At 45.6% G+C, this 18330-nt stretch overlaps 1 protein-coding gene across 2 annotated transcripts in view; it reads left to right on the top strand.

Annotated features, from left to right (window-relative positions):
- The window catches only part of adcyap1r1b (adenylate cyclase activating polypeptide 1b (pituitary) receptor type I), a 99346-nt gene that overhangs the window by 38652 nt on the left and 42364 nt on the right, over nucleotides 1-18330 (top strand). For both annotated transcript variants that reach the window (XM_031785697.1, XM_020499450.2), the window contains exons 4-11: nucleotides 6638-6751; nucleotides 7391-7500; nucleotides 7685-7782; nucleotides 12257-12389; nucleotides 13155-13308; nucleotides 13418-13478; nucleotides 13805-13874; nucleotides 14042-14133. In XM_031785697.1, coding sequence (XP_031641557.1) covers nucleotides 6638-6751; nucleotides 7391-7500; nucleotides 7685-7782; nucleotides 12257-12389; nucleotides 13155-13308; nucleotides 13418-13478; nucleotides 13805-13874; nucleotides 14042-14133 — 832 coding nt within the window. The remainder of the gene's footprint in view (nucleotides 1-6637; nucleotides 6752-7390; nucleotides 7501-7684; nucleotides 7783-12256; nucleotides 12390-13154; nucleotides 13309-13417; nucleotides 13479-13804; nucleotides 13875-14041; nucleotides 14134-18330) is intronic.

The following is an 18330-nucleotide window of genomic DNA, read 5'->3' on the forward strand; positions in this document are numbered from 1 at the left end:
TCATGATTGTGTCCCACTTGTTGTTGATTCTTCACAAAAAAATACAGTTTTATATCTTTATGTTTGACGCCTGAAATGTGGCAAAAGGTCGCAAAGTTCAAGGGGGCCGAATACTTTCGCAAGGCACTGTAGTTGTCCACGTATTCTAAGTCAGAGCCGTCCAGAGTAGTGATGCTGGACAGGCGGGTAGGTGCAGGTAGCGATCGGTTGAAGAGCATGCATTTAGTTTTACTTGTATTTAAGAGCAATTGGAGGCCACGGAAGGAAAGTTGTATGGCATTGAAGCTTGCCTGGAGGGTTGTTAACACAGTGTCCAAAGAAGGGCCAGAAGTATACAGAATGGTGTCGTCTGCGTAGAGGTGGATCAGAGACTCACCAGCAGCAAGAGCGACCTCATTGATGTATACAGAGAAGAGAGTCGGTCCAAGAATTGAACCCTGTGGCACCCCCATAGAGACTGCCAGAGGTCTGGACAGCAGACCCTCCGATTTGACACACTGAACTCTATCAGAGAAGTAGTTGGTGAACCAGGCGAGGCAATCATTTGAGAAACCAAGGCTGTCGAGTCTGCCGATGAGGATGTGGTGATTGACAGAGTCAAAAGCCTTGGCCAGATCAATGAATACGGCTGCACAGTAATGTTTCTTATCGATGGCGGTTAAAATATAATTTAGGACCTTGAGCGTGGCTGAGGTGCACCCATGACCAGCTCTGAAACCAGATTGCATAGCAGAGAAGGTATGGTGAGATTCGAAATGGTCGGTAATCTGTTTGTTGACTTGGCTTTCGAAGACCTTAGAAAGGCATGGTAGGATAGATATAGGTCTGTAGCAGTTTGGGTCAAGAGTGTTTCCCCCTTTGAAGAGGGGGATGACCGCAGCTTCTTTCCAATCTTTGGGAATCTCAGACGACAAGAAAGAGAGGTTGAACAGGCTAGTAATAGGGGTGGCAACAATTTCGGCAGATCATTTTAGAAAGAAAGGGTCCAGATTGTCTAGCCCGGCTGATTTGTAGGGGTCCAGATTTTGCAGCTCATTCAGAACATCAGCTGAACGGATTTGGGAGAAGGAGAAATGGGGAAGGCTTGGGCGAGTTGCTGTGGGGGGTGCAGTGCTGTTGACCGGGGTAGGAGTGGCCAGGTGGAAAGCATGGCCAGCCATAGAAAAATGCTTATTGAAATTCTCAATTATGGTGGATTTATCAGTGGTGACAGTGTTTCCTATCTTCAGTGCAGTGGGCAGCTGGGAGGAGGTGTTCTTATTCTCCATGGACTTTACAGTGTCCCAGAACTTTTTTGAGTTAGTGTTGCAGGAAGCAAATTTCAGCTTGAAAAAGCTAGCCTTGGCTTTTCTAACTGCCTGTGTATAATGGTTTCTAGCTTCCCTGAACAGCTGCATATCACGGGGGCTTCGATGCTAATGCAGAACGCCATAGGATGTTTTTGTGTTGGTTAAGGGCAGTCAGGTCTGGGGAGAACCAAGGGCTATATCTGTTCCTGGTTCTAAATTTCTTGAATGGGGCATGTTTATTTAAGATGGTTAGGAAGGCATTTTTTTAAAATATCCAGGCGTCCTCTACAGACGGGATGAGATCAATATCCTTCCAGGATACCCAGGCCAGGTCGATTAGAAAGGCCTGCTCGCTGAAGTGTTTCAGGGAGCGTTTTACAGTGATGAGTGGAGGTCGTTTGACCGCTGACCCATTACGGATGCAGGCAATGACGCAGTGATCGCTGAGATCTTGGTTGAAAACAGCAGAGGTGTATTTAGAGGGCAAGTTGGTTAGGATGATATCTATGAGGGTGCCCGTGTTTAAGGCTTTGGGGAGGTACCTGGTAGGTTCATTGATAATTTGTGTGAGGTTGAGGGCATCAAGTTTAGATTGTAGGATGGCTGGGGTGTTAAGCATGTTCCAGTTTAGGTCGTCTAGCAGCACAAGCTCTGAAGATAGATGGGGGGCAATCAGTTCACATATGGTGTCCAGAGCACAGCTGGGGGCAGAGGGTGGTCTATAGCAGGCGGCAACGGTGAGAGACTTGTTTTTAGAAAGGTGGATTTTAAAAGTAGAAGTTCAAATTGTTTGGGTACAGCCCTGGATAGTAGGACAGAACTCTGCAGGCTATCTTTGCAGTAGATTGCAACACCGCCCCCTTTGGCAGTTCTATCTTGTCTGAAAATGTTGTAGTTTGGAATTAAAATTTCTGAATTTTTGGTGGTCTTCCTAAGCCAGGATTCAGACACAGCTAGAACATCCGGGTTGGCAGAGTGTGCTAAAGCAGTGAATAGAACAAACTTAGGGAGGAGGCTTCTAATGTTAACATGCATGAAACCAAGGCTATTACGGTTACAGAAGTCGTCAAAAGAGAGCGCCTGGGGAAAAGGAGTGGAGCTAGGCACTGCAGGGCCTGGATTCACCTCTACATCGCCAGAGGAACATAGGAGGAGTAGAATAAGGGTGCGGCTAAAAGCAATAAGAATTGGTCGTCTAGAACGTCTGGAACATAGAGTAAAAGGAGGTTTCTGGGGGCGATAAAATAGCATCAAGGTATAATGTACAGACAAAGGTATGGTAGGATGTGAATACAGTGGAGGTAAACCTAGGTATTGAGTGATGAAGAGAGAGATATTGTCTCTAGAAACATCATTGAAACCAGGAGATGTCATTGCATGTGTGGGTGGTGGAACTAATAGGTTGGATAAGGTATAATGAGCAGGACTAGAGGCTCTACAGTGAAATAAGCCAATAAACACTAACCAGAACAGCAATGGACAAGGCATATTGACATTAAGGAGAGGCATGCTTAGTCGAGTGATCAAAAGGGTCCAGTGAGTGGAGAGGTTGGTTGGGGGTCACGGCGATTTAGACAGCTAAATCGGTAGCAAGCTAGCATAGGATGGAGGTCTGTTATTAGCCACCTCTTGCGTTCCGTCAGTAGATTAGTGGGGTTCCGTGTGGTAGAGGGGATTAATCCAAATCACACAACAACAACCAAAATAAAAACAATAGATATAGTTATAGAGGCCCAAGAAGAAAACATAATAAATACAAATCAAATAAAAATGGTCCGATTGTCTATTCAGATAGCAGCCGATAAGACAGCCAACGGCTAGCAGGCCGCAGATGGGCGCCCAGGCAACGTCGCGCCGGAGGAGCCAGCCGGACAACTCCCTCGGGTAGACAACGTCGGCAGTCCAGCTGTGAAGGCCCGGTGGGGCTCCGCGTAGGCAGCAAAACGGGTCCGGATAGGTGACTGCAGCCTTGTATAGGTGGACCTGGTCATAGAGACTGTTCTAGTACAGGGTGGAGTGGTGGGCACTGCTGCCTTGTATAGGTGGACCTGGTCATAGAGGTTGTTCTAGTACAGGGTGGAGTGGTGGGCACTGCTGCCTTGTATAGGTGGACCTGGTCATAGAGGCTGTTCTAGTACAGGGTAGAGTGGTGGGCACTGCTGCCTTGTATAGGTGGACCTGGTCATAGAGGCTGTTCTAGTCCAGGGTAGAGTGGTGGGCACTGCTGCCTTGTATAGGTGGAGCTGGTCATAGAGGCTGTTCTAGTCCAGGGTAGAGTGGTGGGCACTGCTGCCTTGTATAGGTGGAGCTGGTCATAGAGGCTGTTCTAGTCCAGGGTAGAGTGGTGGGCACTGCTGCCTTGTAGAGGTGGACCTGGTCATAGAGGCTGTTCTAGTCAGGGTAGAGTGGTGGGCACTGCTGTCTGCCTTGTAGAGGTGGACCTGGTCATAGAGGCTGTTCTAGTCCAGGGTGGAGTGGTGGGCCAGGAAAACATTTGGTTTTGAGGCAGAGTCACAGGAAATACTTGGTTTACCTGCTGTATGGTGGCAGGGTGGAAGTCTTTTAATGTTAGCAGGGCGGTTATAACCACTTGTGCATTGGGGAAAGTAGAAGAAGCTTATTCAATCACTCCGTTCAGTACTGTGTCCACCATTTCCTGCTGTATTCTCAGGTCGTTTGTGCCTATGTGTATTATTATGTGGCTATGTGAACCTAGTTGGTCCTCAGACAGAAGGTCTAGGGCGCGCTGGGTGTGTGGTGTGTATATTTCCCATTTGAGTCCATAAGGAGTACAATCTGTGTCTTGTTTATGTCCTCAGTGGGTGTGGGGGGGTTGTCAGGAGGGCTATTGGGGTGGCTGACAGGGGGGGTAGTCAGAGGGGGTAAGATCCCCTGTGCTTGGGGTTCTTCATTTGTCTGTTCTGCTGTGATGTCGACGCTATGGTCAGGGTCTGGTGTGGGCTGTTCTGCTGGCTTCTCTGCGCGGGTGGCCACCTCTCTAGTGGGTTGGCCACCTCTCTGTCACACGCCATCCCCCTCACCCTCTCCTCCAGCAGTCTTATCCTCTCCTCTAGTGCTCTGTTCTTCTCCTGCTCTTGCTTTTTATATTGTTGAAGTTGTCTCACCACAGTCCAGAGTGCAGATATGTCTCTCTCCACCTCCAGCTTTCCGGGTTTGGTTAAGGGGGTGTTGTTGTTCTGGACTGTTGTCTGGGTCTGTGCTGACTGAAGTGTAATCACCTGCTGTTCCAGCTCCACCTGCCTTACCTCCAGTTGGGTAAATGTATCCTTCATTTCAATGAGGGGATAGTACTCTGTGCTGAGGGTTTGACTTTCCACTTGGGGTTGCTCCTCTGTGGGGTTATATAATGAAAAGGTCTGGTCTGACCCGCTCGGAGTGGGGGTATCTTTCTCAAGGGAGAGCTATTCCTGCTGGGCTAATTCTTTGATTCGGTTAAAGACCAGCTGAAACTGTTTGGGGTTGCCCTGTACCAATACTGTTCCAGACTCATAGAGATTTATATTAGCTGACTCAGAGTCCTCATTGTCTCGTATCCTGAGTTTCCACCCCTCGTTAACCCCCCCCCCCCAGTGTGCTAATATAACACTGTGCCATGCCATACCTCTCTCTCTTTCTCTCTCTCTCTCTCTCTCTCTCTCTTTCTCTCTCTCTCTCTCTCACACTTTCTCTGTCTGCCTCTCTCTCTTTCTCTCTGCCTCTCTCTTTCTCTCTGCCTATCTCTCTCTCTTTCTCTCTCTCTCTCTCTCTCGCACTTTCTCTGTCTGCCTCTCTCTCTTTCTCTCTGCCTCTCTCTCTTTCTCTCTGCCTCTCTCTCTTTCTCTCTCTCTCTCTCTCTCTCTTTCTCTCTGCCTCTCTCTCTTTCTCTCTCTCTCTCACTCTCACTTGCACTTTCTCTGTCTGCCTCTCTCTCTTTCTCACTCTCTCTCACTCTTTCTCACTCTCACTCTCTCTCTCTCTCTCTCTCACTCTCTCTCTCTCTCTCTCTCTCTCTCTCTCTCTCTCTCTCTCTCTCACTCTCTCTCACTCGCACTTCTCTGTCTGCCTCTCTCTCTTTCTCTATGTCTCTCTTTCTTTCTCCCTCTGTCTCTTTCTCTCTTTCTCTCTCTCTCTGTCTCAGTAGAGATGCAGTTTCTCAGACCTTGGTTGCATCTCTCTGATGCTATTTTCACTGTGGCTCGATGTGGCTGGAATTAAAACAAGGCCAAACACACTGACCCCTTTTCTCTACATAAAGGAAGAGAGGGAAAGAGGAACTCAATGTTGTCTCTCTGCTTATGTGACCTGAGCATGACTGTGACCATGTGAATGTTTAACTGGGAGAGAGAGAGAGAGAGAGAGAGAGAGAGAGAGAGAGAGAGAGAGAGAGAGAGAGAGAGAGAGAGAGAGAGATGGAGAGGGAGAGTGGGAGAGGTACAGAGGGAAGAATAGAGGGAGAGCAACAGAGGGAGTGAGTATGGGAACAGCCAGAAGTAGTTAGACATCACCTTACTCTCTACCTACAGAGAGAGAGAGAGAGAGAGAGAGAGAGAGAGAGAGAGGTGGGAAAAAAGAGAGGGATAGAGGGAGAGGGAGACAGAGGTGGAAAGAAAGAGAGGGATAGAGTGAGGAAGGGAGGGGAGGGATAGAGGGAGTATGGGAGATGGAGGGAGGGAGGGTGATAGAAAGAGGGAGGACTCTATGGTTGTGAATATCAATGACTGGGAGTCTGGCAAAGTCACCATCAGTGTTATTAGACTGCCACACAGCTACTCACCCCTATACACACATGCACACACGTACACACGCACACACAAACACACACACACTACCATCGATGACACTGAGTGTTTTTGTATTCCTCACAGCCCTCCAGACAAGCCTGACAAACCTCATCACTCTACAAACCATCCTAGAGATAGAGGCTCTGGTCAGTAGTTCATTACTCAAGGAATAGAGTGCAATTTTGGATGCAGACAGAGAGACAGTACCACAAAACACCCATTTACCATTGTTTGCATTATACAAACTGAGCAGTTGCATCTTTCTTGGCCTCTAGTGCCATCTGCTGGCCAGATGTGGCCTTGCCGAAAAAGGGATCCTTAGCATTGAGGTTGTGCTATCCCATGGATACCCCATTGTAACATCGGTACTTCCACAGTATTTACACTGACCACAGAGCTAACTCAGGTTTCGGTTCAATACCTGTTTCTAATCTATAACATCAGATCTTTGTCTTTCAAAGCTGTTTTTCCATCAACCACAGAAGAAGGTCTAAGAATGTTGTGAGTGTTGTGCTCTTTTTATTGAATCATGGTACTCACCATCACTGTGTTGTGTTGTGCCCCCAGGGTGCCCATGGTTGTGGGATAACCTGACGTGTTGGCAGCCTGCCCGGGTGGGAGAGGTGGTTGTGGTCAGCTGTCCAGAGCTCTTCATCCAGTTCATGAGCGAGGAGGATGATGGTCAGTGACTGACAGCTGTCAATCATCTCAATACTTTGGTCATGACTCTGTCTATTTGTTTTATGTTAACATCCACATTGTACATCTATTGTAACTAACATTGATTTGCACCTCTTGTCTTATCATCTGGTAAATACAGTGAGCTCCAAAAGTATTGGGACAGTGACAATTATTATTATTTTTGTCTCTATACTCCAGTACTTTGGATTCAAAATGATAGAATGACTATGAGGTTAAAGTGCAGCCTGCCAGCCTTAATTTGGGGGTATTTTCATGCATATTGGGTAAACCGTTTAGAAATTACAACACTTTATGTACATAGTCCCCCCATTTTAGGGGAACAAAAGTATTGGGACTAATTCACTTACATTTGTATTAAAGTAGTCAAAAGTTAAGTATTTGGTCCCATATTCATAGCATGAAATGACTACATGGAGCTTGTGACTACACATTTGTTGGATGCCTTTGCTATTTGTTTTGGTTGTGTTTCACATTACTTTGTGCCCAATAGAAATGAATGGTAAATAATGTATTGTGTCATTTTGGAGTCACTTTTATTGTAAATAAGAATAGAATATGTTTTGAAATGTTGAATCTACTGTATGTGCTAACCATTGACATAGTTTATTATGTGTGTAGAGCTAGGGAAGTTGAGTCGTAACTGTACAGAGGGCGGCTGGTCTGAGACCTTCCCTCACTATGTGGATGCCTGCATGTTCGACGAACCCAACGGAACCCACGAGCATCCGGTGAGCACTCCACACTGTCTTACCCTCACTCTCATTGCCCATAATCCTTAGCCTGAAGGCCAGTCTGTTTCTGCTCTCTTGCCAACTCCATATGGTCATGCCAAACATATGGGTATATGCATCAGTCTGTGCTAATATCCCTGATAAATATGTGTTCTTGATTTACTGTTGTTGTTTACTGCAGGACATGTACTACGTGTCGGTGAAGGCTCTGTACACGGTGGGGTACAGCACCTCTCTGGTTTCTCTCTGTACAGCCATGGTCATCCTTTGCAGGTTCAGGTGAGAAAGGTCACCAGAGGTCAAAATCCAAAATCCCACTCAGATCAAATCAAATTTTATTTGTCACATGCGCCGAATACAACAGTTGTAGACCTTACGGTGAAATGCTTACTTACAAGCCCTAACCAACAGGTGTAGACCTTACGTGAAATGCTTACTTACAAGCCCTAACCAACAGTTGTAGACCTTACGGTGAAATGCTTACTTACAAGCCCTAACCAACAGTTGTAGACCTTACGGTGAAATGCTTACTTACAAGCCCTAACCAACAGGTGTAGACCTTACGGTGAAATGCTTACTTACAAGCCCTAACCAACAGTTGTAGACCTTACGGTGAAATGCTTACTTACAAGCCCTAACCATCAGGTGTAGACCTTACGGTGAAATGCTTACTTACAAGCCCTAACCAACAGTTGTAGACCTTACGGTGAAATGCTTACTTACAAGCCCTAACCAACAGTTGTAGACCTTACGGTGAAATGCTTACTTACAAGCCCTAACCAACCGTTGTAGACCTTACGGTGAAATGCTTACTTACAAGCCCTAACCAACAGGTGTAGACCTTACGGTGAAATGCTTACTTACAAGCCCTAACCAACAGTTGTAGACCTTACGGTGAAATGCTTACTTACAAGCCCTAACCAACAGGTGTAGACCTTACGGTGAAATGCTTACTTACAAGCCCTAACCAACAGGTGTAGACCTTACGGTGAAATGCTTACTTACAAGCCCTAACCAACAGTTGTAGACCTTACGGTGAAATGCTTACTTACAAGCCCTAACCAACAGTTGTAGACCTTACGGTGAAATGCTTACTTACAAGCCCTAACCAACAGGTGTAGACCTTACGGTGAAATGCTTACTTACAAGCCCTAACCAACAGGTGTAGACCTTACGGTGAAATGCTTACTTACAAGCCCTAACCAACAGGTGTAGACCTTACGGTGAAATGCTTACTTACAAGCCCTAACCAACAGTTGTAGACCTTACGGTGAAATGCTTACTTACAAGCCCTAACCATCAGGTGTAGACCTTACGGTGAAATGCTTACTTACAAGCCCTAACCAACAGTTGTAGACCTTACGGTGAAATGCTTACTTACAAGCCCTAACCAACAGGTGTAGACCTTACGGTGAAATGCTTACTTACAAGCCCTAACCAACAGTTGTAGACCTTACGGTGAAATGCTTACTTACAAGCCCTAACCAACAGTTGTAGACCTTACGGTGAAATGCTTACTTACAAGCCCTAACCAACAGTTGTAGACCTTACGGTGAAATGCTTACTTACAAGCCCTAACCAACAATGCCATTTAAAAATGAACTAAAACAAAAAATACCTTTAAAAAAATAAGAATAAGAAATAAAAGTAAAAATAATTAAAGAGCAGCAGTAAAATATCAATCGTGAGGGTTTATACAGGGGCTACCGGTACAGAGTCAATGTGCGGGGGCACCGGTTAGTCGAGGTAATTGAGTTAACATGTACATGTAGGTAGAGTTATTAAAGTGACTATGCATAGATAATAACAGAATAGCAACAGTGTAAAAGAGGGGGGGTGGCAATGCAAATAGTCTGGGTAGCCATTTGATTCGATGTTCAGGAGTCTTATGGCTTGGGGGTAGAAGCTGTTTAGAAGCCTCTTGGACCTAGACTTGGCACTCCTGTACTGCTTGCCATGCAGTAGCAGAGAGAACAATGACTAGGGTGGCTGGAGTCTTTTACAATTTAAGGCCTTCCTCTGACACCGTCTGGTGTAGAGGTCCTGGATGACAGGAAGCTTGGCCACAGTGATGTACTGGGCCGTGCGCACTACCTTCTGTAGTGCCTTGTGGTCGGAGGCCGAGCAGTTGCCATACCAGACAGTGATGCAACCATGCTCTCGATAGTGCAGCTGTAGAACCTTTTGAGGATCTGAGGACTCATGCCAAATCTTTTCAGTCTCCTGAGGGGGAATAGGTTTTGTCGTGCCCTCTTCACAACTGTCTTGCTGTGCTTGGACCATGTTAGTTTGTTGGTCATGTGGACACCAAGGAACTTTAAGCTCTCAACCTGCTCCACTGCAGCCCCGTCGATGAGAATGGGGGCGTGCTCGGTCCTCCTTTTTTTGTAGTCCACAATCATCTCCTTTGTCTTGATCACTATGAAGGAAAGGTTGTTGTCCTGGCACCATATGGTCAGGTCTGTGACCTCCTCCCTATAGGCTGTCTCATCGTTGTCGGTGATCAGGGATACCACTGTTGTGTCATCAGCAAACTTAATGATAGTGTTGCCGTGCAGTCATGAGTGAACAGGGAGTACAGGAGGGCTCTGAGGCCGCACCCCTAAGGGGCCCCCATGTTGAGGATCAGCGTGGTAGATGTGTTGTTACCTACCCTTACCACTTGGGGGCGGCCCGTCAGGAAGTCCAGGATCCAGTTGCAGAGGGAGGTGTTTAGTCCCAGCGTCCTTAGCCTAGTGATGAGCTTCGAGGGCACTATGGTGTTAAACGCTGAGCTGTAGTCAATGAATAGCATTCTCACATAGGTGTTTCCTTTTGTCCAGGTTGGAAAGGGCAGTGTAGAGTGCAATAGAGATTGCATAATCTGTAGATCTGTTAGGGCAGTATGCAAATTGGAGTGGGTCTAGGGTTTCTGGGATAATGGTGTTGATGTAAGCTATGACCAGTCTTTCAAAGCACTTCTTGGCCACAGACATGAGTGCTAGGGGTCAGTAATCATTTAGACAGGTTACCTTAGTGTTCTTGATCACAGGGAGTATGTTTGGTCTGCTTGAAACATGTTGGTATTAGACTGAGGTTGAAAATGTCAGTGAAGACACTTGCCAGTTGGTCAGCGCATCCTACACGTCCTGGTAATCCATCTGTGAATGTTGACCTGTTTAATGGTCTTACTCACATGCTCTCCACGGCTGTGGAGAGCATGATCACACAGTTGTCCGGAACAGCTGATGCCCTCATGCATGTTTCAGTGTTACTTGCCTCGAAGCGAGCATAGAAGTAATTTAGCTCATCTGGTAGGCTCACTGGGCAGCTCTCGGATGCGTTTCACTTTGTAGTCTGTAATAGTTTTCAAGCTCGGCCACATCCGATGAGTGTCGGAGCCGGTGTTGTATGATTCGATCTTAGTCCTGTATTGATGCTTTGCCTGTTTGATGGTTCGTCGGAGGGCATAGCGGGATATCTTATAAGCTTCCCGGTTAGAGTCCCGCTCCTTGAAAGCGGCAGCTCTACCCTTTAGATAAGAGAGGATGTTGCCTGTAATCCATGGCTTCTAGTTGGGGTATGTACGTACAGTCACTGTGGGGATGTCATCATTGATGCACTTTTTGATGAAGCCAGTGACTGTTGTGGTGCACTCCTAAATGCCATCAGAAGAATCCTGGAACATATTTGAGTCTGTGCTAGCAAAACAGTCCTGTAGCTTAGCATTTGCTGAGTCACTGGTGCTTCCTGCTTTAAATTTAGCTTGTAAGCAGGAATCAGGAGGATAGAATTATGGTCAGATTTGCCAAATGGAGGGCGAGGGAGAGCTTTGTACGTCTCTGTGTGTGGAGTAATGGTGGTCTAGAGTTTTTTGGTAAAACTGATTTAATTTCCCTGCATTAAAGTCCTCGGCCACTAGGAGCACCACCTGGATGAGCCTTTTCCTGTTTGCTTATGGCGGTATACAGCTCATTGAGTGTGGTCTTAGTGCCAGCATCGGTCTGTGGTGGTATGTAGACAGATGAAAACTCTCTAGGTAGATAATGTGGTCTACAGCTTATCATGAGATACTCTACCTCAGGTGAGCAAAACCTCGAGACTTCCTTAGATATCGTGCACCAGCTGTTGTTTACAAGTATACATAGACCGCCACCCCTTGTCTTACCAGAGGCTACTGTTCTATCCTGCCGATACAGTGTAAAACCTGCCAGCTGTATGTTATTCATGTCGTCGTTCAACCACGATTCAGTGAAACATAAGATATTACAGTTTTTAATTTCACATTGGTAGTTTAATCTTGCTCGTAGGTCATTGAACTCTTTTCCAATTACTTTATGTTTACCAATAGAAAGTATGGCAGTGGGGTTTTACTCGCTCGACTACACATTTTCAGAAGGCAGCCCGACCTCCATCCTCTTCTTCTCCGTCTTCTCTTCACATAAATGTCATATAGGTACCTGTGTTTCTAGCTAGAACAAGAGGAACACAGACATGTTCGGGAGCTTTCTTCTAATTATTTTACAGCAGGACTAGATGGCTTGTAAGATTATTATTATTATTATGTACATTAATAACAGAACATAGAACATATCAGATAATATAAGACAAGATAATATAAAAGTCAAGACATGGTGCTTTAGTGTAACAGACTATACAGTAGGTGGGATTGCTTGTTTAGAGATTGGTTGACCCAGGTTTTGTGGATGTTGTTGTCTGAGCTGTGATTGGCTGTGGTTGTTGTTGTCTGAGCTGTGATTGGCTGTGTTCACAGGAAGCTGCATTGCACCAGGAACTTCATCCACATGAACCTGTTTGTGTCATTCATTCTGAGAGCCATCTCTGTCTTCATCAAGGATGGGGTTCTGTACGCAGAGGAGGACAGCAACCACTGCTTCTTACACACTGTGAGTAGGCATACCACACACACACTGTTAGTTAGTGATGGGGAACTAAGCTTTCGGAAGCATTGAGCATTTCTAGCCTATTGTGTCGAAAATAGGTTCATTACTCGAGGCTTTGATCAACATATCGTACACTTGTGGCACCTACTGGTCAAAAGAATTTAGAGCAGCCAAATTATTAGGGGGTAGCCCTAATATTAGGGGGTAGCCTTTTTGCCTTCTACCAAAACCAATACCAAACCAAACAGGTGGTTGTTCGACAAAACAAAGCTTTGGCCGCCATTGCTCACACGCTCCTGGATACAAGCATCGGCACACTGCTTCAAAGTAAACTGCTTAGTGATTTCAACCTGCCTCGGAGCGCCGGTATCAAAAGTAACGTAGTCACACACAGACAAAGACATACTGTACACACACTCACACACATCCTGAACTGGCTGTGTGTGACTGGCTGTCTGTCTCTCTGTCTCTCTTTCGCTCTCCCTCTGTCTGTCTCTCTCTCTCTCTCTGTCTGTCTGTCTGACTGTCTGTCTGTCTGTCTGTCTCTCTTTCGCTCTCCCTCTGTCTGTCTCTCCTTCCCTCCCTCCCTCCCTCCCTCCCTCTGTCTGTCTGTCTGTCTGTCTGTCTGTCTGTCTGTCTGTCTGTCTGTCTGTCTGTCTGTCTGTCTGTCTGTCTGTCTGTCTGTCTGTCTGTCTGTCTGTCTGTCTGTCTGTCTGTCTGTCTGTCTGTCTGTCTGTCTGTCTCTCCTCTCTCTCTCTCTCTCTGTAGGTGGAGTGTAAGGTGGTGATGGTGTTCTTTCACTACTGTGTCCTATCTAACTACTTCTGGCTGTTCATTGAAGGCCTGTACCTCTTCACTCTGTTAGTAGAGACATTCTTCCCTGAGAGAAGATACTTCTACTGGTATACCATCATTGGCTGGGGTGAGACAACAATCATCATGTACTGTTTACCTAATCAAACTGAATTCATCAAGTGAAAGTGAAAGTGTATGTGTGTGTGTGTTTATGTGCGTGTTTTTTGTGTATTCAGGGACCCCCACTATATGTGTGGTGATATGGGCAGTACTCAGGCTGCACTTTGATGACATAGGGTGAGTTACCTCTACCATCACACTCAATTGACTATATTATGAAGGTAATGATGACAATAGTAAATGTACATGATTCTTTAATATTTCTGTATTTGAACCTTTCCCCTCCCTCCCTCTCTATCTCCCTCCCTTCTTCCCTATTGCTCTCCCTTTCTCCCTCCCTCCCTCCCTCCCTCCCTCCCTCCCTCCCTCCCTCCCTCCCTCCCTCCCTCCCTCCCTCCCTCCCTCCCTCCCTCCCTCCCTCCCTCCCTCCCTCTCGCCTTCACTCTTTCCCTCCCTCCCTCTTCCCTCCCTCCCCCTCTCTCTCCCTCCCTCTCTGTCTCCAGGTGTTGGGATATGAATGATAATGCTGGTATCTGGTGGGTGATTAAGGGACCTGTGCTGGCCTCTATCATGGTGAGGCACTAATCAATTATCAATTCAATCACTTATTGATGACTATAAATGTTGATACATTTCAATATTTAAAAATAACTAATTCAGTCAAATTAATAGCTGTTCAGTACCTAAGACAGATGAGTGAATATAGGCATTTGTCCTGTAAATACACACTTTTTCTACAGATCAACTTTGTCCTCTTCATCGGCATCATAATCATCCTTGTCCAGAAACTGCAGTCACCAGACATCGGTGGGAACGAATCCAGTATTTACCTGTAAGTCACAAGAAGTATGCTTGTGTGTGAAATTGTATCTACTACAGTAGTGGCTCTTTCAGTTGTTCATCATGTCATATGTTTTTGGCTCGTTTATATACCAGTTGGTTCTGTATGTTGGTCCTCTATTGATGATGTCATGAGTATGTTGGTCCACTGTTGATGATGTCATGAGTATATTATCAAATCAAATCACATTTCATTGGTCAAATACACATGGTTAGCAGATGTGCTTGTGCTTCTAGTTCCGACAGTGCAGTAATATCTAACAAGTAATCTAAAAATTCCCCAACAACTACCTAATACACACAAATCTAAAGGGGTGAATGAGTATATGTACATGTAAATATATGGATGAGCGATGGCCAAGCGGCAAAGGAAAGGTGCAATAGATGGTAGAAAATACAGTTTATACATATGATAGGGGTGGACCAGAGTACACAACCTCCACTGGGAAATGTTCCGGATTGGCTCTGAGAATAGTATTGACATACAATATACACTCATCAGGAAGAGCATAGAGAATGTTGTTCCCACTGTGATGATTAGAATTTATACAAACCAAAAACCGTGGATAGATGGCAGCATTCACGTAAAACTGAAAGCGCAATCCATTGTATTTAACCATTGTATTTAACCATGTATTTAACCATGTATTTAACCATGGCAAGGTGACTGGGAACATGGATGTGAACAAACAGACCAGCTATGACCTCTATAAGGCAATAAAAGGGGCAAAACTACTATACAGGGACAAAGTGGAGTCACAATTCAACGACTCAGACAGGAGACGTATTATAAAGGGAAAGCCTGCCATGTATCAAATAAAATGTCACATGCGCCGAATACAACAGGTGTAGAAGACCTTACTGTGAAATGCTTAGTTACAAGTCCTTAACCAACAATGCAGTTCAAGAAAGTTAATATAATATTTACTAAATAAACTAAGTTTAAAAAATGTAAATGACACAATAAAAATAACAATAAGGAGGATTTATACAGGGGGTATATAGACACTGATGCCCAGCTCCCAGATAAGTTGAACACCTTTTACGCCCACTTCAAGGAAAACAACATGGAGCACTCACTTCTGTAATCATTAAGTGCTTTGATAGGCTAGTTAAGGACCATATCACCTCAACCTTACCCGACACCCTAGACACACTGCAATTTGCATACCACCCCAACAAATCCAAGGACGACACAATAGCCATTGCACTGCACACTGCCCTATCCCACCTGGACAAGATAAATACCAATGTAAGAATGATTTTTATTGACAATAGTTCAGCCTTCTACACCATAGTGCCATCCAAGCTTATCACTAAGCTCAGGGCCACGGGTCTGAACCCCTCCCTATGCAACTGGATCCTGGACTTCCTGACTGGCCGACCCCAAGTGGTGAAGGTAGGCAACAACACCTCTGCCAAGCTAATATTCAACACAGGGGCCCCACAGGGGTGCGTTCTCAGACCCCTCCTGTACTCTGTTCACCCATGACTGCGTGGCCACACACATCTCAAACTCAATCATCAAGTTTCCTGATGACACAACAGAGATATGCCTAATTTTATTTTTTTCACCTTTATTTAACCAGGTAAGCTAGTTGAGGACAAGTTCTCATTTACAATTGCAACCTGGACAAGATAAAGCAAAGCAGTGTCACGCCTTGGTCATTGTATTTTGTGTTTTCGTTATATATTTGGTCAGGCCAGGGTGTGACAGGGGTTTATGTTATTGTATTTCGTATTGGGGTTTGTAGTATTTGGGATCGCGGCTGATTAGGGGTGTTGTATAGGCTTGGCTGCCTGAGGCGGTTCTCAATCAGCAGTCAGGTGATTCTCGTTGCTTCTGATTGGGAACCGTATTTAGGTAGCCTGAGTTCGCTTTGTTTTCGTGGGTGATTGTTCCTGTCTCTGTGTAGTTTCACCAGATAGGCTGTAATTAGGTTTCACGTTCCGTTTGTTGTTTTTTTGTATTTATAAGTTAGTTCATGTATCGTCACCATTTCCTCATTAAAGATCATGATTAACCACCACGCTGCATTTCGGTCCGACTCTCTTTCAACAAGCGAAGAACGCCGTTACAAGCAGTGCGACAGAAACAACAACACAGAGTTACAAATAGAATAAACAAGTGTACAGTCAATAACACAATGGAAAAAAATGAAGTCTATATACAGTGTGTGCAAATGGCACGAGGAGGTATGGTAATAAATAGGCCATAGTAGCAAAGTAATTACAATTTAACTGATTAACACTGGAGTGATAGATGAGCAGATGATGATGAGCAGATGGTGTGTAAGTAGTGATTCTGGTGTGCAAAAGAGCAGCAAAGTAAATATAAACAATATGGGGATGAGGTAGGTAGATTGGGTGGGCTATTTACAGATGGGCTATGTACAGCTGCAACGATCGGTTAGCTGCTCAGATAGCTGATGTTTACAGTTAGTGAGGGAAATGTAACCCTCCAGCTTCACCGATTTTTGCAATTCGTTCCAGTCACTGGCAGCAGAGAACTGTAAGGAAAGGCGGCCAAAGGAGGTGTTGGCTTTGGGGATGACCAGTGAGATATATCTGCTGGAGCGCGTGCTACGGGTGGGTGTTGTTACCGTGACCAGTGAGCTGGGATAAGGCAGAGCTTTACCCAGCATAGACTCATAGATGTCCTGGAGCCAGTGGGTCTGGCGACAAATATGTAGCGAGGGCCAGCCAACTAGAGCATACAGGTCGCAGTTGTGGGTGGTATAAGGCGCTTTGGTAACAAAACGGATGGCACTGTGATAGACTACATCCAATTTGATGAGTAGAGTATTGGAAGCTATTTTGTAGATGACATCGTCGAAGTCGAGGATTGGTAGGATAGTCAGTTTACGAGGGTAAGTTTGGCGGCGTGAGTGAAGGAGGCTTTGTTGCGAAATAGAAAGCCGATTCTACATTTGATTTTGGATTGGAGATGTTTGATATGAGTCTGGAAGGAGAGTTTACAGTCTAGCCAGACACCTAGGTATTGGTAGTTGTCCACTTATTCTAGGTCAGAATCGTCCAGAGTAGTGATGCCAGTCGGGCGGGCGGGTGTGGGCAGCGAACGGTTGAAAAGCAAGCATTTGGTTTTACTAGCGTTTAAGAGCAGTTGGAGGCCACAGAAGGAGTGTTGTATGGCATTGAAGCTCGTTTGGAGGTTAGTTAACACAGTGTCCAAAGAAGGGCCAGATGTATACAGAATGGTGTCGTCTGCGTAGAGGTGTATCAGGGAATCACCCGCAGCAAGAACGACATCGTTGACATATACAGAGAAAAGAGTCGGCCCGAGAATTGAACCCTGTGGTACCCCAATAGAGACTGCCAGAGGTCTGGACAACAGGCCCTCTGATTTGACACACTGAACTCTGTCTGCGAAGTAGTTGGTGAACCAGGCGAGGCATTTGAGAAACCAAGGCTATTGAGTCTGTCGATAAGAATACAGTGATTGACAGAGTCGAGAGCCTTGGCCAGGTCGATGAAGACGGCTGCACAGTACTGTCTTTTATCGATGGCGGTTAGGATATTGTTTAGTACCTTGAGCGTGGCTGAGGTGCACCCATGACCAGCTCGGAAACCGGATTGCACAGCAGAGAAGGTACGGTGGGATTCGAAATGGTCAGTGATATGTTTATTAACTTGGCTTCAAAGACTTTAGAAAGGCAGGGCAGGGTGGATATAGGTCTGTAACAGTTTGGGTCTAGAGTGTCACCCCCTTTTGAAGAGGGGGGTGACCGCGGCAGCTTTCCAATCTTTAGTGTTGAGGGGTGGTCGTTTGACCGTGGACCAATAGCGGATGCAGGCAATGTGTTACGGCTTTCTAGTTGTGTTGAAGGAGAGTCGGACCAAACTGCAGCGTGTCGATTGCGATCCATGTCTATTTAAACAAACGTAAACACGACTAAACACGAACACTACAAAACAATAAACGAAAACCGAAAACAGCCTATACTTGTGCAAACTAACAGAGAGTACACATAGGACAGATAGGACAATCACCCACGACAAACTCAAAGAATATGGCTGCCTAAATATGGTTCCCAATCAGAGACAACGATAAGCACCTGCCTCTAATTGAGAACCACTCCAGACAGCCATAGACCTTGCTAGATAACCCCACTAGCTACAATCCCAAAAACCTACACACCAAAACCCCAAGACAAAACACACCACAATA

Source organism: Oncorhynchus kisutch, linkage group LG13 (genome assembly GCF_002021735.2).
Source record: "Oncorhynchus kisutch isolate 150728-3 linkage group LG13, Okis_V2, whole genome shotgun sequence".
NCBI classification, from domain to species: domain Eukaryota; kingdom Metazoa; phylum Chordata; class Actinopteri; order Salmoniformes; family Salmonidae; genus Oncorhynchus; species Oncorhynchus kisutch.